The sequence below is a fragment of the Cyanistes caeruleus genome, chromosome 3 (assembly GCF_971803275.1).
Source record: "Cyanistes caeruleus chromosome 3, bCyaCae1.hap1.1, whole genome shotgun sequence".
NCBI classification, from domain to species: domain Eukaryota; kingdom Metazoa; phylum Chordata; class Aves; order Passeriformes; family Paridae; genus Cyanistes; species Cyanistes caeruleus.
Genome location: NC_141703.1, coordinates 722,167 through 742,802, shown reverse-complemented (window position 1 = coordinate 742,802; position 20,636 = coordinate 722,167). Strand labels below are relative to the sequence as shown.

The 20,636-nt window shown below is 66.3% G+C and overlaps 2 protein-coding genes across 7 annotated transcripts; both read right to left on the bottom strand.

Annotated features, from left to right (window-relative positions):
• Positions 1-298: 298 nt before the first annotated feature.
• On the bottom strand, positions 299-6,837 carry APBB1 (amyloid beta precursor protein binding family B member 1). The gene is made up of 13 exons (XM_086879497.1): positions 6,175-6,837; positions 5,553-5,731; positions 5,217-5,273; positions 5,029-5,138; positions 4,618-4,654; positions 4,078-4,215; positions 3,843-3,967; positions 3,075-3,189; positions 2,325-2,409; positions 1,742-1,825; positions 1,501-1,622; positions 761-937; positions 299-692 (listed from the first exon to the last, which is right to left on the bottom strand). The coding sequence occupies exons 1-13, from the start codon at positions 6,701-6,703 to the stop codon at positions 525-527; spliced, it is 1,926 nt and encodes a 641-aa protein (XP_086735623.1). The 5' UTR covers positions 6,704-6,837; the 3' UTR covers positions 299-524.
• A 3,783-nt stretch (positions 6,838-10,620) lies between these two features.
• On the bottom strand, positions 10,621-19,719 carry TRIM3 (tripartite motif containing 3). Of its 6 annotated transcripts, none has more exons than XM_086879491.1 (12): positions 19,528-19,719; positions 18,297-18,438; positions 16,103-16,337; positions 15,526-15,686; positions 15,086-15,266; positions 14,022-14,745; positions 13,696-13,799; positions 13,184-13,351; positions 12,922-13,090; positions 12,115-12,185; positions 11,874-12,014; positions 10,621-11,293 (listed from the first exon to the last, which is right to left on the bottom strand). In XM_086879491.1, the coding sequence occupies exons 2-12, from the start codon at positions 18,422-18,424 to the stop codon at positions 11,141-11,143; spliced, it is 2,235 nt and encodes a 744-aa protein (XP_086735617.1). In that variant the 5' UTR covers positions 18,425-18,438; positions 19,528-19,719; the 3' UTR covers positions 10,621-11,140. The 6 variants fall into 6 exon arrangements, with proteins under 6 accessions (XP_086735617.1, XP_086735621.1, XP_086735620.1 ...); XM_086879495.1 differs by having other exon boundaries at positions 16,208-16,337; positions 19,528-19,698; XM_086879494.1 differs by having other exon boundaries at positions 16,103-16,681; positions 19,528-19,584.
• Positions 19,720-20,636: the final 917 nt, after the last annotated feature.

Here is a 20,636-nt window from a genome sequence, read left to right as displayed (position 1 = left end):
ACTCCACTGACCTTCATCCTGCTCAGCACAATTCTCAGCCACAGCTCACGGAGACCCAAATCGAGGATGGTGGGATCCCACCACCTCACCTCCTTGTCCTAACTCTCACTCACTGGGATCACCATTGGGATCAGCCCATGGTTCCCGCTACTCCCATTGCCCCTCTGATAAGGTACTGCCCCTCTTCGCATGCAACATCCTAACAACACCCTTATCCCTCCTCCTCCTCCTCCTCCTTCTCCTCCTCCTCCTCTTGCTGTTCCTCCCGTGTGAGGCCAAATGCAGAGCCAAGCCGGGCTGGTGGAATGGGTTTATTAATTAATGATTTAGTACAACACAGACCCTCGTTACGCCACATGCATTGGGGACCTTTGGGGGGGCGTGACCCACCACGAGGGCAGTGGTGGGGGCAGGACCCCTGACCCAACACCCCGGGTAAGCCTGTGCCCTGGAGCGTTGGGTCGGTGGTCCTGTCCCCCCACGCTGCCTTGCCCAGCCACATGCCCCCCATGCCCTCACCCCACTCACGGGGTCTGCGCCCCTCCCCGCCGCGGTTTGAGGGTCCCCAGGAGGGTCTGCACCCCCCGGCGCACAGAGGAGCCCACCCGCCGTGCCACCGAGTCGGCCGGGGGAGCCGGCAGGCAGGAGCTGGAGGCCTGGGGCCGCGCATCCAGGCACTTCTGGTAGCGGAGCTGTGGGGAGCGAGGGCGGTCAGCGGGGGGCGGGGGGAGCCTGGGGGGGGCTTGGGGGTCCCACTCACCACGCAAGCGGCCTGCAGCGCCTCGCTGAGCCCCGCGGCGTTGGGCTCGCACCACACCATGTGGCAGCGGAAGGTGCCGGGAGCGCTGGCCATGATGAAGGCGAAGGCGCGGACGTCGCGTCCCACCCCCATGAAGGACAGGAACCGCACGCGGCACTCGCACAGCACTGCCTCTGTCTGGGGGGCACCCCGGGGTGGGGAGGGGGCACCAGGTCACCAATGGCATGGAGAGGGCTTAAAGCGATGCACGGGGGAGGGGTCGCTAGGGCACCGCAGGAGGAGAAGCAGCGGATATTGGGGCAACCATGGCAAGGGGAAGGGGTCACCGGGGCATCCACGTGATGGGGAAGGGGGCACCCCAAGGATGGGGAAAGGTTCAGCAGGGCACATGAGGTGTCACTAAGGCACTCACCAGGAAGGGTGGGGGGTCACTATGATACCCTGGGGGCTTGGAGGGGTCAGTGCAGCCCCCCAGGGCCCCATGGGATGTGGTGGGATGAGGAGACAATGGAAGGAGCCATCGTGGCTCCCTGGTACAAGGATGGGTCTCTACAGCCCCTCTGGCACGTGACAGGGTCACTTAGACCCCAGAACAGGAAGGGGTCACCACTGAAGATGGGGGTCAACACATCTCCCCAGAGCAGGACAGGGTCACCACAGCCCCCCTAGGCCAGGGTTGTGGGTAATGGTGAGGGTGGGTGTGGGTCCCAGGGCAGGGGGTCCCGGGGCAGGGCACGCACCTGGCGGTGAGCAATGGTGAGGGTGGCGGGGGCCACGCTGACCACCACGGGGGTGGGTGCAGGGGGCTCCCCTGAGCCAGGGGCCAGCGCCGCCTCCAGTGCCGCGTTGATCACATCCATGCCTGGGGGGCACAGGGAGGGTCAGGGCAACCCTGGGGGTGCCCTCACCCCATAGCTGCTGCGCACAGGCTGGAAGAGCTCCCCGAGACACTCCCCCCTTCCCCTCGAGTCCCCCACTCACCCACTGGCTTGGCAACAGGGACACAGCCCAGGTAACACACAGGGAAGCGCTGAACCACCTCACTCTTGGGGGCTGGGAACTCCACTGTGGGGGAGGCACTGTCAGACACCCAAAGCCCCCCAAAACACCCCAGAGCCCGAACATCCCTCCAGAACCCCTCCCCACCCCTCAGTACTCACCCAGCATGCAAACCCCCCATCAAGACCTCTTGGAGGCTGGGCACTCCAGTGTGGGGGGAACATGGCAGATGTCACAGAGCCCTTCAAGACCCCCCCCAGAACACCCCCAGAACTCCCAACACCCCCAACTGCACTGCCTTGCTCCTGGGGGCCAGGTGGTGGGGAACATTGTCAGACACGTCCCCAAACCTCCCTAAAAGCCACCCTTCTCCCAGCTGCCCTTCCCCAGCAAAGGCAACCTCCAGACACACAAGCCCCCTCCTCTGTAGTCGCCCTATCCCCTCACAGGACTCCCCCAGGAGTCCTCCAGCCATTCTTAGTCACTCCCAGACTCCCAATCCCTTCCTGGGTACCCCCCAGCACCACCCCAATTCTTTCACAGGTACCCCCCTTAAGCCCCATACCCTGCAGGGGAGGCTCCCCCAGCCGGGGGGGGTCTGTCCCCAGGCCGTTGCCTGCTGCCCGGACACTTCGCCGTTCCGCCGTCAGCTGGGGGACAGGGGGACACAGCCCCCTCAGATGTCACACCACAGTGACCTCCAGGGACCCCGTGGTGACCCACAGTCCCCCAGACGTCACACAAGGGGCACCCGTAGCCCTCCTGGCTGTCACACCATGGACAGGGACACACGGGGACCCTCAGGGATCCCTGGCCCCTGTGCCCTGCAGCAGGTCTGTGGGGTGGGGAGGGGCTCACTCAGGAACAGGCTTTGGGGTTGGCTGGAGGGGCCCAGAGGTCTCACCTGTGTGCAGATGTGGTGCAGGCTAGGGCATGTCCTGGTGGGTTTCTGGGGGTCTCACCTGGGCACAGATGTGGTGCAGACCACAGAAGGGGAATTTGGGGCGGGTTACCTTGGCCTGGGGGGTCTTGGGGGTGTTTCATCGGGGCCCAGACCTGGTGCAGGACAGGTGGGGGGTTCTTGGGGGCTTTTTTGGGGTCTCATCTAGGCAGAGACGCAGCTCAGGCCAAGGTGGCAGTTTGGGGGGGAAACCAAGTTTGGGGGCTGGGAATGTTTTGCCTGGACACAGAACCGGTGTTTGGCCAGAGCGGGGATTCCCAGGGAAATTTCACGGGGTGTCTCACTTGATCACAGACATGGTGCAGGCCACGGGGATGGTTTGAGGGGGTCCTGGGGAGGGCTGGGGGGTCTCACCTGTGCACAGACCCGGTGCAGCCCGGCAGCGATGGTGCTGGCTGGCCCCTCGCAGCGGAACACGTGGCACTTCAGCACCTGTGTCAAGGGGTCCCGGGCCACGTACGCAAAGTCCCTAGCGGGGAGGAGGGGGTACGCTCAGGACTGCCCCGGTCCCCTCCCCACCCAGGCTGAGCGGGGACTGGGGACACTGGGGGTCTGGGGGCAGGTTGGGGCCATACCTCTCCCTGTGTCCCCGGCAGCACAGAGGGACAGAGCGGGGTTAGGGAGTGCCAGGAGGGACATGGACCCCCACCTCCTCCCCAGCCCCAGGATCCACCCCACACCTCACTAGGGGCAGGTCTGATCCTGCCCCACACCCTTCTGCTGGGGGGCTCAGTGTTGGGACCCCATGGCCCCCACCAGCAACCCATGGGACCACATCTGCATGCGAGCCCTCCCAGAGCTGTGCACGTGACCCCCCACACCTCACCCATGTGGGGATCCCAGCCTCATGGCCCCCTCCACACCCAGATGCCCCCACCCCCAGCCCCTCATACATGGGATTCCAGAGCCCCCACCCCACACTGTGTGGGACCTCCAAGCTCCATGGGGGTCCCACACACCCAGATCTCCCCCCACCCCCGCACCCCCTGTACTCAGGATCCCCAGCCCCATATGTACTGAGTCCCCTGCAGACACCAGAACCTCCTGCCCCCTGACCAAACCCCTCAAACTCCACACATGTGGGCATTCCTGTGCCCCCCCAGCCCCACACATGCCCCCCACCTGCTGCCATGCCGCCCCACACCCCACACGCGGATGCCGCCCACGGGCTGCGCGTGCAGCAGTGCCCGGTCCTGGGGGTCCACCAGCTTCAGCGTGCGGTCCTCCAGCAGCAGCAGCGCCCGTGCCTGGGGCCACGGCAGGGTCAGGAGGATGCTCCGCTCCCCCAGATGCTGGGGGGCAGTGGAGAGGGTGTGGGGTGGATGTGGGGGGCACAGGGGGGTCTGGGGTCGCTCACCTCCCCCCAGGTGCCCGGGGGGCCATCACGAGGCGCCGAGAGCTGCCGGATGCAGGCGCTGACAGCGCTGCTGCTGCGGCCAGGACCCAGCTCCTCCTCCCGCAGCTGCACCCAGCCCAGAGAGCGAACCAGGAGGCCCTGGGGGCAAAGGGGGGAATTGGAGTCAGTGTGGGAGGTGTGGGGCTGGGTGTGTGTGGGGCAGGAGCTGTGGGGCAGCAGAGAAGGGAGTGACACAGGGCAGGAAAGGCATAGAGCATGAGGCAGGGGTGCTGTGGGGTGGGGGCTGTGGGGCAGAGATGGTGAGGGGCAAGGGGGCAGGGGGTTGATGTGGGGCAGCCTCAGCCCCCCAGCAGTAACCCGGGCCCTCACCACCCCAATCTGTAGAGCCCCAGGCCCCCGCAGAAGGGCATGGCCGAGGCCCCTCCCATGCAGGTGACATCCCTGGGTTGGGTGCCTCAGCCCCCCCAGCAGTGGGCCACACCCCACGGGAGTGGGGAAGGGGCCCTGTGGGCTGGGAGGGTCAGGACAGATTTGCCTTACCTTGGAGTTCAGCACGTCCTCTTCACCCAGGGTCATGCTGCAAGAGAAAGGGTGGGGGGGGTCAGTGGCTGCATCCTGAGACCCTGGAGCCTCCCCAGCCCCAACCCCTGTCCCTGAGAGCCTTCTGGGATCCCCCACATTGACATACACGCGTCATTGCACCCTGAGTACCTCTGACTTTCCCTCACAAACCCCGACCTTGAGATCCTGGGACTCCCCCAAGTCCAACCTCCATCCTGAGACCCCATTTCCCTGCCCCTCACCTGGGTCCCTGCCCCAGACTTCAGACATCCTCTCTCCATTCTGTTGCTTGTCACCCAGGGTCCCACATCCCGACAGGGCCCAGGCACAGCCCCGCCCATGCCCTGCATTTTCCACGTGTCCCCCCAGTCCCTGTGCCCCCCAGCGCACCCCTCTCCTGGTGATCCTGGGCCTGGTGACAGCATCTCCAGGTCTGACACTCCTGGCTCCTCATCTTCCTCTTCCTCCTCTTCCTCCTCCTCCTCCTCCGCCGTGGTATCCTAGGGGCAAGGGGGCTCTGTGGGGCTGGGGGGGGGCACTGACCCCCCCATCCCTTCCCATCCACTACCCTCTCTCACCTTCCACAAGTCCCCATTATTGAAGGTCTCAGCCGGAGCAAAGCTCGTCCAAGAGAGCTGCAAGAGTTTGGGTCAGGGAGCTCCATAGGGCAGCCCCACAGCAGTTCCCCAATCACCCCACAAGTGCCCTATGGCTCCCCGCAATCACCTCACAGCACACTATGGGTGTGTATGCCCAAGAGCAACCCAAGCCCACACCACACATGCCCTGCGCCCCTCACAGCCACCCCACCATCATTTCCCAGTCAGCCCACGGCCTATAGCCACCCCCTGCGGCCCCACAGTGGCTGCAGAGCCACCTCCAGCCCAAGCCCAGCCCCCTCAGTCCCCACTCACAGTGGGCCCCTCGGTGGGGGTGCTGCCGTCGGAAGGGGTCTCGTGGGGCCCGCCGGGGGGCTCCCACTGGGTGGTGCCAGTGGGGACATGCCAGTAGTAGGTGCCCGAGGTGTCCTGCACCCGCAGCCAGCCGGGGGGCAGGTCCTCGTGTGCTCCCGCGCCACACGGCCACAGCGACTCTGCAGGGCACGGGGGGTCACAAGGGGTCAGCCCCAGCCCCACGCACAGCTCCACACAGCCCCCTGTCCCCAGGGACATCGGGATGCCCCAGGAGGGCTCCACAGAGACAAGGGGGCAAAGAGGGGGGCATGGAACTAACAGGGGCTGGGGACACCGAAGAGTGGCCAGGGGGCTGGGGGACCAGGAATGGCACCCAGGGGGCTGGGAGCGTAGCGGTGAGCACACTGCCAGGGATTAGGAGAGATGTGAAGCTGACGGGAGCACTGGGGCATGGCAGAAAGGAGGAGGTGGGGGCAGCCAGCCGTCAGGCTCTGTGGGGCACTTGTGGGACACCCAGAGATTGTCAGAAGCCACATGGGGCAGCTGTGGGACAGCGAGAGGTCAGCATGGGGCTCCGTAGGGCAGCCGTAAGTAACTGGGGCTCCAGGGGTCGAGTGCCCACCTGGTTCATCGGGGGAGCTGCCGGGGCTGCCCTGGCTCAGCGTGGCCCAGCTCGAGTCCTCGTCGCTGCCAGGGCCGGGCCCCCCGAAGAGGCGGCTGGCGCTGCGCCCCGGGAGCTCCCGCAGGCCCCGCTCTGGGCCCAGAGCCGGCGGAGAGACCCCAGCCCCGTCCTCCTCCTCCTCGTCCTCCTCCTCATCTTCTTCATCATCCTCCTCCTCCTCGGAGGCGCCGATCAGCCGGGCCCGTGGGTCGCGGGCGGCGTTCCGGGCATTGCGGGCCTGGAGCCCCGGCTCCAGCGCTCCGGGGGACTCCCCGTGCGCCCCGGGGGAGCGCCCCGGCCCCGGGCCCGGCTCGAGCTCGTTGCGGTTCTGGTCCTGCCCGGCCTTCGCCCAGCCGGCGGCGGGCAGCTCCTCGGCCGGGGCCCCCCCGGGCCCGGTGCGGGGCTCGGGGGGCGCTCCCAGCCCCAGGCTCAGCCCCAGGCACCGGTTGTCGTTGGCCAGATCGCTGCGCTTGCTCAGGGCCCCCGACATGGCGCGAGGACACGGGGACAGGCGGGACCCCCGGCGCGGCGGGACCCCCGGCCCGGCCCGGCCGCAGCTGCCGTTGCTGGGTGGGGAGGGAGGGGGGTCCTACAGCCCCCGGGGCGCCTCCGCGTCCATCGGGCCTGTGGGGAGCGGGGAGTAGCACGGGGACCCCCGGCCACGGACGCTGCACGGCCCTGGGTCCTCCCAAGGACTCGGCATCCCCTCGCAGCCCCCTCACGGAGCCGGACAGGCTTCCCCAGCACCGGCATCCCCCTCGGCCCCGGCATCCCGCACTGCCCCCGCCGCACGGCCCCGGGTCCCGCCGCAGTCCCCTCAACGACCACAACCCCCGGGGTCACCGCGCCGCTCCCCCGGCCCGGCTTCCCTCCGCATTCGCCCCACGGCCCTGCCAGGGGACCCCGCACCCACGGACCTTTCCCGCTCCCCCCGGCCCGGGCCTCCGGGGTCTCCGCCAGCCTCACCCCCCATCGCTGCCCGCAGCGCAGCGGGGCCGGCCCGGCCCGTGTCCCCCCCACGCTCTCTGCCCCCACTGCCGGTACCTGCGGCGGCGGCTCCGCTGCCGGGGGTCGCGGGGGAGGGTGGGGGGCTCGGGGCCGCGTCACTTCCACTTCCGGCCGGCGGGGGGACAGCGCCGCCTCCCGCGCCCGCACCGGCACCCGGGCACCGCACCGGGACCCGGGCACCACCGGGACCCGGGCACCACCGGGACCCCGGCACCGCACCGGGACCCGGGCACCGCACCGGGACCCCGGCACCACCGGCACCCGGGCACCGCACCGGGACCCGGGCACCACCGGGACCCCGGCACCGCACCGGGACCCGGGCACCGCACCGGGACCCCGGCACCACCGGCACCCGGGCACCGCACCGGGACCCCGGCACCGCACCGGGACCCCGGCACCGCACCGGGACCCGGGCACCGCACCGGGACCCCGGCACCACCGGCACCCGGGCACCGCACCGGGACCCCGGCACCGCACCGGGACCCGGGCACCACCGAGACCCGGGCACCGCACCGGGACCCGGGCACCACCGGGACCCGGGCACCACCGGGACCCGGGCACCACCGGGACCCCGGCACCGCACCGGGACCCCCGGCGCCACCGGCACCCGGGCACCGCACCGGGACCCCCGGCACCGCACCGGGACCCCGGCACCACCGGGACCCGGGCACCACCGGGACCCGGGCACCGCACCGGGACCCCGGCACCGCACCGGCACCCGGGCACCACCGGGACCCCGGCACCACCGGGACCCGGGCACCGCACCAGGACCCCGGCACCACCGGGACCCGGGCACCACCGGGACCCGGGCGCCACCGGGACCCGGGCACCACCGGGACCCGGGCACCACCGGGACCCCGGCACCGCACGGGGACCCCGGCACCGCACGGGGACCCCGGCACCACCGGCACCGCACCGGGACCCCCGGCACCGCACGGGGACCCCGGCACCACCGGCACCGCACCGGGACCCCGGCACCCGGGCACCGCACCGGGACCCCCGGGACCCCGCCGGACCCTCCCCGGCACGCACCACCGGATTCCCCCGGGGCTCCCGAGCACCCCCGGACCGGGAGCCCCAGGCCTTGCCGGCGGCAGGTAGCTCCGGGCCTGGGCGGCAGCAGGAACTGGGCGGAACCGGGGACCTTCCCCCCGGTGATACTCCCGGGGCCGGTGACGCCCGTGCCCACCACACTGTTCCGGCTGTTCCGGGCGGTCAGCGGGACCCCCGGTGCTCCTAGCGGCATTCCCCCAAGGCACCGGGCCGGTTCCGCCCTGCTGCCCCCGCACGGGCACCGGGACGGGGTCGGGGGCAGCACTGGGACTCCCTGCGGCTGCTGTGCCCCCGGAACCCCTGAAACTCTCGGCTGGACCGGGAGGGTATCGAGGCTCCCAGCTCTTAGCCACGCCAGAGGGGCAGCACTGCGGAGAGCGGGGGGTCCAGCTGGGAGCGGCCATGGTGACACAGGCTGTGCAGGATCCCTGCACCCCGGGTGGACCATTCTGATCCTGTAGAGGATCACAGTCCTTTAGTTCGATAAGACCTCCGAGGCTGAGTCCAACCTGTGCCCGATGTCCACCCTGTCCCCAGCCCAGAGCCCTGAGTGCCACGTCCAGCCCTTCCTTGGGCACCTGCAGGGATGGGCACTGCAAAGCTCCCTGGGCAGCCCCTTCCAGTACATGGCAGCCCTTCCCATGAAGAAATTCTTCCTGATGTCCAACCTGATCCTCCCCAAACACATCTTGTGGCTGTTTCCTCCTGTCCTGTCACTTATTTCCTGGGAAGGTGGCCCTGAGCCTCCTTTTCCCCAGGCTGAGCCCCTTATCCCTCCTCCTGCTCCTGGGGCTCCAGCCCCTTCTCCAGCTCTGCTCCCTTCCCTGGACACGCTCCAGTCTCTCTTGCAGGACCCAGAACTCGACACAGCCCTCAAGGGTCTCACAGTGCCCAGCACAGGGGGACAGTCCCTGCCCTGGGCCTGTGGCTACACTGGGGCTGGGACAGTCCAGGTGCCATCAGCCTCTTGCCCACCTGGGCACACCTGGGCTTGCATCCAGCCACTGTCACTAGCAACCCCCGGTTCTTTCCCAGCCCCTCTGTCCCAGGCTAGAGTGCTGCAGGGGGTTTTGGTGACCCAAGTGGAAGACCCAGGACTTGCCCATGTTATCCTTACACTGTTGGCCTTGGCGCATTAGTCCAGCCTGTCCAGATCCCTCTGCACAGCCTTCCTGCCCTCAGCAGATCCACATCCCACCCAAGTGTGTGTGGTCCATGAACTCACTGAGGACACACTCGGTTGCTCCATCCAGATCATTGATGGCCCTGTTGGAAGCACTGGCCCCAGCACTGAGCCCTGGGGAGCCCCAGCAGTGCCTGTCCCCCCACCCCGATGTGGCCCAATTCCCACCCCTCCCTGGGCCTGGCCCTCAGCCAGGTGTTCCCAACAAGGAGCACCTGTCCCAGCCAGGCTGGAGGTCCTCCATGAGAAGCCGGGGAGATGGAGATGTTGCTAAAGGCTTTGCTGAGCTTCAGGCAGGCAGACACACCCACACCTATCCTGCAGGGTCACCCTGTCCCAGCAGGAGACCAAGCAAGTAAGGCAGGACCTGTCTTTCCCAACCCCCAGCTGGGTCTGATGCCCTAATTGTGCTGCCCATGCCGTGGGGCCCACAGGTGATCTGCTCTAGGGCCTTCCCAGCATTAGGACCAAGAACAGGTGTGGACTTCCCTGGATCCTCCCACCAGCCCTGCTTGGGAATAGGGTCACTGGGCACCTCTGAGGCCTGGGAGCCCCCGGGGGGCTGGTGGGGAATGATGAGAAGGGTCTGGGTGAGCTCTGCTGCCATCCAGGATTCCCCACGGATGGCCAGAGCTGGTGAGGACCCCTCTGAGCAGCTCTGTGACCCCTCTACAGCCCCTATGGCATCCCCAGGGACCCACGGGGTCTGAGCAGCCCAGCAGGTCACTGACCACTGTCTCCTGGGTACACAGACCAGTATGGACCAGTTCCTACTCCTAGTACAGACCACTCTGACCCAGTTTCCACACCAGTATAGTCCAGTCTGACCCAGTACAAGTACGTACCAGTCCAACCCAGACCCTGCTTGCTGCCAGCACAGACAGATCAGCCTAACCCTGTCCCCACTCCCAGTCCAAACCAGTCCAAGCTAGTCCCTGTTCCCAGTCTGTCCCTGTCCGTGCAGATGGGTCAGTGCTGGCAGAATGCCCAGGCCAGGCAGGTGCCCATGGTGCCACTGAGCTCCAGGCACCATTCCTGACCCTGCTTGGCCTGGCACTGTCTGGGGGTGTCCAGCACAGCCGGGAGGCCCCACAGGACATGGGGAGCTGCAGGGCAGGGTGTGTGAAGGACAGGCAGGGCTATGGGGCAGCACAGGGCCAGGGTACTTCCAGAATACTTTATTTTGTACATACAGTTTGTCAGCGTGCGGCAGCCGCCCCACAGCCCCCGGAGCCCCCCGGAGCTGTGGAGCAGCAGTGCAGTGGGGCAGCAGTGCCATGGGGCAGCAGGCACACACAGTCACCCCACAGCTGGGGAGGAGAGCTAGGGAGGTGGGGGGCAGCCCTCAAGGGGCATGGGGCTCTGGACTGGCCACCCCACAGACCCCCAAGCCCTTCCAGCAGCTCCCCCCACCCCTCACACTCCCCACATCTTGGGCACCCTGTCAGTGGGATGCTGGCCCTGCCATGGGGCAGGGTTAGGGGTCAGACCATGACACCAAGGCAGTCCTCACCCCACGGGACGCATCCTCACCCCCCAGGCCTGGCTGCCCCCTGGGATAAAGTGCACATGAAGCCAGGATGGCGCTTGGGGGGCAGGCGAGGCCATGGGGCAGCTGTCACTGCACGCGCCCCGCTGCAGCCGCGGGCTCCATCCCGCAGCCGCGCCGTGGTGTCCTGCCCGTCACTGCAGGTAGCGATAGGCCTTGAAGCAGTGGTTGCCCGAGTCGGCCACGACTACGTGGCCGTCAGAGGTGAGCGCCAGCCCCTGTGGCCCGTACAGCGGGTCAGCCGCCGTGTTGATGTAGGACAGGAACGAGCCCGCACTGTCGAACACCTGCAGGAGGTGCACACAGCTGTGCCCAACGGCCTCACGGCCCAGGGACACCCAGCCCCAATGGCCCCCAGACCTGCAGGATGCACTCCCTGCGGGGGGATGTGGTCAAGATGCCCCCTAGGTCTATTCCAGTTAACCCGAGACCCTTCTCAGTTGCTCTCAGGTGATCCCAGATCCCTTCCCAGTCCATCCCAGTTGCTCTCAGTTGGTACAAAACTCTTCCCAGTTCCTCCCAGATGACCCTAGACCCCCATGGAGCACTCCCAGTTGACCTGAGACCCTTTGTTGCTCCCCGTTGACTCCAGTTGCTCACTGTTGACCCTATACCCCTCCCAGTTGACTGCAGACCCTGCATAGACTCTTCCCAATTGACCCAAGATCCTTTTCAGCTGCTTTCACTAAAACTGAGTCGCTTCCTGGTTCCCTGTGGGTGCCCCACAGCACCTCACAGCAGATCATGTGGGCTGGCGGGTCAGGGATGGGATGGGGCCAGTGCTGGGCCCCCTTGGGCTGCAGTGGGGGTACGTGTGCAGGTAGAGGTGTGGGTACAGATGTGTGTGTGCAGGCACAGGTGTGGTACCTGGATGCGGCTGTTGCCCCAGTCAGCCACGATGATGTTGCCATTGCTGTCCACGGCCACCCCTGTGGGTGCGTTGAACTGCCCGTTGCCCTCCCCATGCGACCCGAACTTGAACAGGAACTCGCCCTCTGCGTTGTACACCTGGTGGGCACGGGGGGACAACACATGGGAGTCATGGGGGTCACTGCAGCACCCTGAGAGCACCAGGGGGATCTCAGCACCTGCCTGTGGCTGCACTCACCTTCACAGAGTGGTTGTGGAAGTCAGTCACCACGATCTCATTCTTGTTGTTGACAGCCACAAAATGGGGTCCTCGGGAGACAAAGGGAGCTCAGCCCAAACGGGGCACAGAGAACTCATCCCCAAGACTGGGGGACTCAGCCCCAGGACTGGGGGGCTCAGCTCTGAGGGGAATGGCAGGGTTCAGCCCTGGCTCCATGGCAGGACCAAGATGGACCCAGAGCCCTGAGGCATGGACAGAGCCTAGAACTCAGAGAGGATGGAGGTACTGCTAGAACCTGAGCCCAGAGCCCCAGCCCAGAACTGAGAATCCAGAACCCAGACCCACAGTCTGTATCCAGAACCAAACCCAGTGCCCCAGTCTAGGACACAGAGCTCAGAACCCAGACCCAGACCCAGAACTGAGCCCAGAATCTGGAACTGCATCCCAGAACCAAACCCTAAACTCAGAGTCTGGGATCTCAGTCCTGAACCAGAACCCAGATAGAACCTGGAACTGGATCACCAGCCCAGAGCCCTGAACCCGATGATGCTGGACCCAGAGCCAGATGCTGGCCCCCTGTCCAGCCCCAAAACTCAAACCAGAGCTCAGAACAAGCTCCCGATCCCAGAACCTAAACCCACAGCCCAGAACTGGATGCAGAAAGCCAGTCTAGAACTGGAGCCTGGATCTGTCCCCCAGCCTCAGGCCATTCTTGGGGGTCCCCGAGCCACCAGCCACGCCAGCAATGTGGAGCACACAGTCCTTGCCTGCCCTGGTCCCTGGGGAGCCCAAGGGGGGCTCACAGTGGGGGGGTCCCAGGGATACCTGCAAACTGGCGCTCAGCAGTGCCACGGGAGCCAAAACGTGCCACCAGCTTCCCATTGGGCTGGAAGATGAAGACGCAGCAAGCCTTGTTGTCCACCACGATGATGTGCCCATTGCGGTCCACGGCGACACCCTTGGGGCCCATCAGCCGCCCAGCGCCCAGCTTTGTCTAGGGGGGACAGAGAGTCAAGGTGGGAGGCGCCATGGACACCCCCACCCCATAGCTCCCCACTCAGATCCCTGCATCCCTGCTTTCCCTCACCTTGAACTTGCCCTCAGGTGAGAACACACTGACCCAGCGGTTGTCGTAGTCAGCCACGATGATGTCACCATTGGTGTCCACCGAGACCCCCGTGGGGCGCTGGAGCTGCCCTGGGGAACGCCCCCGCACCCCAAAACGCAGCCGGAACTGCCCCTCGTTACTGAACACCTGGGAGGGCAGCAGGGGAATCAGGGGGAACACCTCCACACATTGAAACACAGCCAGAACTGCCCCTCACTGGAGAACAACTGTAGGGGCAAGGAGGGAGCAGAGGGAGTCAGTGGGGGTCCTGGGAGAGTTCAGGGATCCCGGGAGGGGACCATACCTGCACACATTGGTTACTGCTGATGGGGTCAGTGGGGTCATGGGGATCCAGGGTTACCCGGGGGGTTCCCAGGGGGGTCCCAGGGGTCCATATCTGCATGCACTGGTTGTTGCTGTCGGGGTCAGTGGGGTCAACAGAAGTCAGTGTGGGTCCTGGGGAAGTTTGGAGGTCCCAAGGGTTTCCATACCTGCACGCACTGGTTGTTGCTGTCGGCCACGACGATGCGGCCGGCGCTGGATGTGGAGATCCCCTGCAGGTTGGTGAACTCGCCCTTCTCCCGGCCACGGCTGCCTGCAGGCACCGGTCAGGGGGGTGAGACCACTCACCACCCTGGTAAACCCCTGCAAGCCCCTGGGGCCCTCCACCCCACCCCACCCCACCCCAGGGAGCCATGAAGAGCCCAGGGAGACCCCACCATCCTGGGGAGTCCCTACGGCTGTGGAGAGCCCTAACGAGACCCCCATCATCCCAAGACACCCCCACTACCCCAGGACCCTCCGTGCCCCTGCTCACCAACGCGAAAGATGAGCTCGTCCTCGATGGGATTCTCCTTGCGCTTGGCACTGCCGTACATGCTGGCGGGGCGGCGCAGGGCCTTCTGCCGCACGTGCCCCCCACCCGGGGACTTGACACGACGCTTGGCCTCCTCGGGGGACGGGGGAACGTCGCTGGGCCGCAGGGCGCGCGCGCGGAAGGGGGAGCCGCGCACGGGCTGCCCGTACAGCAGGATGGACAGCACAAAGTCACCCTCGGTGCGCGGCGTGTACACCAGCTCGTAGGTGCCGTTGCGGTTGTCCTGCACCTCGGCCTCAGCCGCGGCGCCGTCGGGGCCCGTCACGGCGAAGCGCAGGCGGGCTCCACCGCTGCGCACCAGCGCCCCGTCCTTGTCCTTGGTGGTGACGCTGAGTGAGCAGGGCTGCCCCACCACAGCCTGGCGCAGCCCCTCGCCCGTGGCCACCGTGGTGTGCGCCGTGGCACTGGTGGTCAGCAGCGCGCCCAGGTTCTGGATGGAGCGGCGCAGCCCCTCGGGCTCAGCGTGGAACTCGAGCTGCGCGTTCTCCTGCGGGTGCTCAGGGAAGGGCCGTGCCGCCAGCTCCCGCAGCCGCTCGCCCATCTGCTTCTGCACCAACAACACCTCCGTGGCCGAGCCGTGGTGCAGCGCCTGCTCTGTGAACGCGCAGCTGCTCAGGATGCTCTCCTGGCCCTGCCGCAGCACCTCCAGCTGTGCCTCCAGCACCTGTGGGACCACAAGATCACCTGTGGCACCGGGTGGGACCCCAGTGCCGGCGCCCACACATCCTGGCCCTGCTGCAGCACCTCCAGCTGCACCTCCATGCATCCTGTGGGAATGGCACATCTCTGTGGTGCCAGTGTGTGCCCCCCACACCCAGCACCCCTAACCAACGCTCCACCTGCACCCCACCTGCATCCCAGCCATAGCCACAGCCTCAGTGCTGGTGCTGCACTGGGACCCCAACTGTTGCACCAGTGAGGCCACTGGCACTGGGGTATGGCTGGGGCACCCACACACCCTCCCAGAAAGGGCTGGTGAAGGCACAGAGCCACAGGTGTGTTACCTGCTGCTTGGCAGCGCAGGTGGCCTCCAGGTCACGAAGCAGCACCTCCCGCCGCTGTCGCAGTGCCACTTCCAGCTCCTCGAAGCTGCTCCCGATCTCCGCCTCAGCCTCAGCCCGACGCTGCCCCAGCTGCCGGCTGATCTCGGCCACCAGCCCCACAGCTGCTGCCAGCTGTGGAAGCCTGGGGAGACATGGGGACCCCCTGAACTCCCAAACCCCCACCAACCCCACCTGAACCCTGAAGCTCCCCACAGCACCCGCATCCAGCTGTGGTATCCTTTAGGAGGACCTGGGGACTCCCTGAACCCTGAAACCCCAAAGTACTCATGATGCCCTCAACCACCCCTCCCCCTGTACCGTGTGCGGGTGGCATCAAGCTGGCGCTGCAACCAGTGGGAGCGGGGCCATGGGGACCCCCAGGGACCCCCTGGCCCTCCTACCTGGCGCGCACAGCGTCGAGCTGGTGCTGCAGGGCTGCCTTGTGCTGCTCCAGCACATCACGCAGCGGCACGGTGCGGTGGTCCCGATGCTCCCGCCTCTCCCCCTCCGTGCACTCCCGGCACATGGCTGTCTCGCAGGGCTCGCAGTAGAACTCCATCACCTGCCACACCTGTGCTCACCTGCTGCCCCAAACCCAGCCCGCAGGACCCTGCAGCCCACCCCAAACTACCTCCTGAGCCCACACAGCCTCTCCCAAACTCCCTGGACCACTGCAGCCTCCCCAGACCCCCCCTGGACCCTTTCTCCAAGGCCTGCAGCCCCACCGACCCCCTTGACCCTCACAGCCCTTCCCGATCCTCACAGACCTCATTAGCCTTCCCCAGATCCCAGCCAGGCTAAAGCCTTTCCAGCTCCTGCAGGTCCCCAGTTCCCCTGAGTTACATCAGCCCTCTGGACCGCCCCAGCCCTCCCAGACACCTGCAGCCCCGCCAGGTCCCTGCAGCCACTCCCAAACACCCTGAGCCCTTACAGTCCACTGCAGCCCTCCCAGCCCCTCGCCAGCCCCTTGGCCCCCACCTTTCCCTCGTGGTTCGGGCAGCAGAGCGGCTGCCCGGTGGCGGCACCCAGGGGGGGCAGGGGTGCAGGGGGGGCCCCGCGGGGGTCAGGGTCCCGCTGCAGCACCTCCATCAGGTTGGTGATGAAGAAGTTGTTGGGCAGAGCCGGGACCCCCCGCTCGGGCAGGATCGAGGTCTGGCGGCACACGGGGCACGACAGGGACAGGCTCTGGGCCGGAATGTAGTTCTGCAGACACCTGGGGTCACAGGGGTCACATGGGGCATGACAGGGACAGACTCTGGGCCAGGACATGAAGGGGGCAGGGACAGGAATGGGGGCTGTGGGGGCACATGGGGTACATGGGCACAGATATAGGGACAACAGGGGAACAGATGAGGGGATGTGTCGCCCTGAAAACTCAGCTTCTGAGCTTGCTAACATAGTTTTCTAAGGACTTTCCCAGGACAGTAACTGCAAACATAGATATGTGAACATTCTTTCTGTTCCACGTCTTGTGATGGGCATCTCTCATGGCCAGTGCAGGGGGAAAGTGTTATCCTGACCATCCAATCCCTGGTCGTGGTCACAAGCCTATAAATCCTGGGAGGAAAAATAAACTCTACTCTTTCTTTCACCACACCTCGACCTGTGTCCGCGTGATCTGTTCATCTTCAGCGGTAACAGGGATGGATGTGGGACAGGACCCGGTGGGGACTGGGGAGGTAGGATGGCAGTGGGGCCAGAACAGGGGGATGAAGGGACAGATGGATGGACAGGGAGACAGGGGAATGGACAGGCAGGTTGATAGGGGGACAGAACGGGGAACATGCCACCTAGGGTTGGGGGCCAATAGAGAGTGGGACTGACAGATGAACATGAGGGTCAGGGTACAGGACAAAGGCACATGGACAGGCCTGGGGACAGGCAGTGGCACGGGAACAGGTGGATGGACAGGGGGCTGCACACAGTGACAGTGGGACAGGGGGCAGCAGGACAGACAGACAGGGCAACGAGAACGCAGAGAGAGGGGAGCAATGAGATAGACAGGAGGGTTGGGGGGCAGGCAGAGAGCGCAGGAGAGATGGCAGGGCTGCACAGTGTCACACTGGGGTGCAGGAGGGGGACAGACGGACAGACAGATGGGGGTGCTGCGCAGGGTCACACTAGGATTGGAGACACAGATGGACAGACAGACAGGAGGGCTATGTGGCGTCACTCCAGGTGGGGGAGCGGCAGAGGAGCACAGTCAGACAGATGGACAGGATGGACATGAGGCAGCAGCGCCAGTGCCCCTGGGGAGATGATGGATGGATGGATGGATGGATGGATGGATGGATGGATGGATGGAGCAGGATCATAGGGCTCTGGGAGCACAGAGAGAGGGGGCCATCAGCAACAAGACCCCCCTATTTGGGGACCCCAGCCACAGCACCCCCAGCATCCACACTCAGGGGTTCAGGGGCTGCGGAGTCCTTGCAGAAAAGTGGGATGTGGGGGGCACTGGGGTTCCAGCACTGCCATGGAATGCAGGGGGGTCCCAGCCCCCAGCTCTGAAGGCACAGGGAAGCTCAACCCCATCTCTCAGTGGGGAGGGCAGGGAGTGCAGGGGGGCCTGGCTCATCACCAGCAGGGAGCCAGGGGGACTCTGCTCACACTACAGGTTTAGGGGGTGTGGGAGAAGTGCAACACTGAGGGTCCAACCAGCAGCGGCAGGGTACAGGCTCTGGGACACAGGGGGATGCAGCAAGGCAGAGGGGGCTAGGTGTACTGGGGGGCAGAGGGGAAGGATGCTGGGGCAGGCGATGCAGAGGTGCAGCAAGGACATGGGGGGTGCACTGGGAGGGCTGCAGTGGCAGGGCTGCAGTCAGGACTCAGTAGGGTGCAAGGGGGCCCAAAGCACAGTGGGGATATGCTGGGGATGGACCCTGGCAGGGTACAGAGGGTAAGGGAGGGATGTAGGGGTGCTCAGAGACAGAGTGAGGATGGAGAGTGGGTTCCAGGGCACAGACGGTATACTGGGGGTGCAGTGGGATAGAGGGAGGAAGTGTAGTGAGGGTCCCACCTCTGACAGAAGGTGTGCAGGCAGGGATTGGGTTCAGGGGGTGCAGGGGGGACTCAAGAGGGGTTCAGGAGGTCCCGTCTCACAGAAAGCGTGCAGGTAGGGATGGGGTTTGGGAGGATGCAGGGGGCTCAGGGTGGGTTCAGGAGGTCCCACCTTTCGCAGAAGGTGTGCAGGCAGGGCAGCACCTTGGGGTTGCAGTAGCGGTCGAGGCAAATGCTGCAGATCAGGAACTGTTGGTCAATCTGCCGCACCACCGGGCTGGCGGGCTCATGGCGGGCCATGGTGGCTCCTCAGCCTGGGAGGCACACCACAGTGAGGGGCAGGGACCCTGCAACCCCCAGTGTTGCTCTGTGGCACCCCAAAGCCACTCCCAGTCCCAACCCACTGTGCCACACCACCCCTACCCACCCCACAGGCTCACGGTGGGTCGTGGCAGACCCTCAGCCTGAGAATGGAGGGGAGGGGGAATTTAAATGCGTGGGAGGTACCACGTGGCACCCTGCAGCCCACCACTCAACCCACAATGCCCCACAGCCCCCCGCCCACCCCACAGCCTCACAGAGGGCCATATCGGACACTCACCCTGTGGCATGAGGGCTCAGCACCCTGGGGCGCCCACAGCCCCGACCCATGGCACCCACAGCACCCACCCCAAGGCATCCCACAGTACCTGGCCCCACAGACGCCTTGTGGGGCACACACGGGGACTCCCCATGGCCCCCACCATGTCCATGACCCCCGGGCACCCAAAGCCAGCCCCAGCCTCATACAGCACCCTGCCCCACGGCACCACCCCACCTAGCCCCCCCTGGTCCTCGGCACCCACTCATCCCACGGCCCCCACTGCTTGTGCCCCTCGGAACCCGCCCCCCATCCCTGGTAACCAATCTTCTGCCCCAGAGGGCACCCACAGCACCCACCCTCCTGCCCCACGGGGCACACCCCAACCCCACCACTCTCCTCCTGACCCCCCAGCACCCACCCAACCCCCTATGCCATGGGACACTCATCACCCCTCGTCCCCTGTGCCCCACAGAACCCCCCAGCGCCCCCTGTCCCTCGCTCCCCGCGCCCCACAGCTCCCCGTAGCCCATCACCCTCTGTCCCTCGCCCCCTCCCCTCACTCCGGCCCCGCTCCGGGCGCTGCGGCGGCTCCGCGCTCCAGGCCCCGGCCCCGCCCCGGCCGCCATTGTGCGGCACCGCCCCCCCCGCGGCACCGGCCCACGGCGGGGCCCGGGGGTCCCGCACCCCGCGGCCCCCGCGGGGGTCTCTGCCCCCACTAATCCCACCCCGCACGGCCTTTACACGCCCCACGCCCCACGCGTGGCCTCCCGCGCTCAGCACCCCCGCGCCGGGCCCAGCAGGACCCCCGGGCCGCACTCACCCGCCCCGCAGCCCCCTCCTCGCTCCAGCCCGCGCCGCGGGACCCCACGGCGCATCCTCGGCCCCGGCCCGGGATGCGACAGGGAGGCGGCCGGGCCGGGCGGCACCAAGCGCGCTCCGGAGGGGGAGGTTAAACATGCCGCCGCCTCCCTGTTTTGCGGAACCAGCCCCTGAGGACACCCCGCTCGGGGCTGGCCGAGGCGACGCTGCAGGACGCCTTGTCGCCCCGAACTGGGGGGTTCGCGGGGAGGGTCCCGTGGGAAAGCGGGTAAAGTGACCCCTCAGCCCCCCCTCCCAACATCAGTGGTTTCGCCTGGGCTGTGGCTCTGCAGCTGGGGGGGGGCTCCGCGCATCCAGGGGTACCCGGCTGTTGCCACGGCAACCACATCCCGACCCCGAATTTGGGGGGCTTGACCCCAGATTGGAGGGGGAATAGGACTGGGAAATGTGGACATACACTGGTGGGTGGGGGCATGGCGGGGCGGGGGGGGGGGAGGGTCACCAAGCTTGGGGTGATGGGTGGTATAAATTGGGAAGTAGGAGGAATATAAAAGGGGGATAAAGGGGGAATAAAGGTAAGCCGGACAGGTGGATATAAAGGGGGGCGAGGGAGACGCGCCGGTAAAAAGAGGGGTAAAATAAGGTTATAGAGGGGTTATACAGTGTAAAGAAAGTACAAGCGGGGTACAAAGGGGCTTATAAAGGGGGAGATAGGAGTAAAACCAGAGCCCAGTAAGCCCATCCCAGCCCCTCAGTTTGTAGGGAGCCCACACTTCTTCCCATCTGCCACAGCTCCTCTTCCATGTGGGACCCCCCTCATCACCATCACCCCCCTCAGCCGGTAGCCCTGCACCCCGCAGAGCAGAGGCCCCACCCCATTCAGGACGTGGCATCAAGCCCACCTGCTACAGCTTCCAGGGGAATTCCAGCAGGCTCCTGGCTGCTTCCTTCGGGTGAGACAGGTGGGACAGTGAGCGGGCCCTCATGGACAGGGCATCCTGGCAGATCTGGAGCTTAAGGGACACAGAGGGGCTGCCCCTATCCCCAGACAGGTCACTGCAGGAGAGGGCACTGGGGGAATGATGGCAACGGGGACAGGAAGGTTCTGAC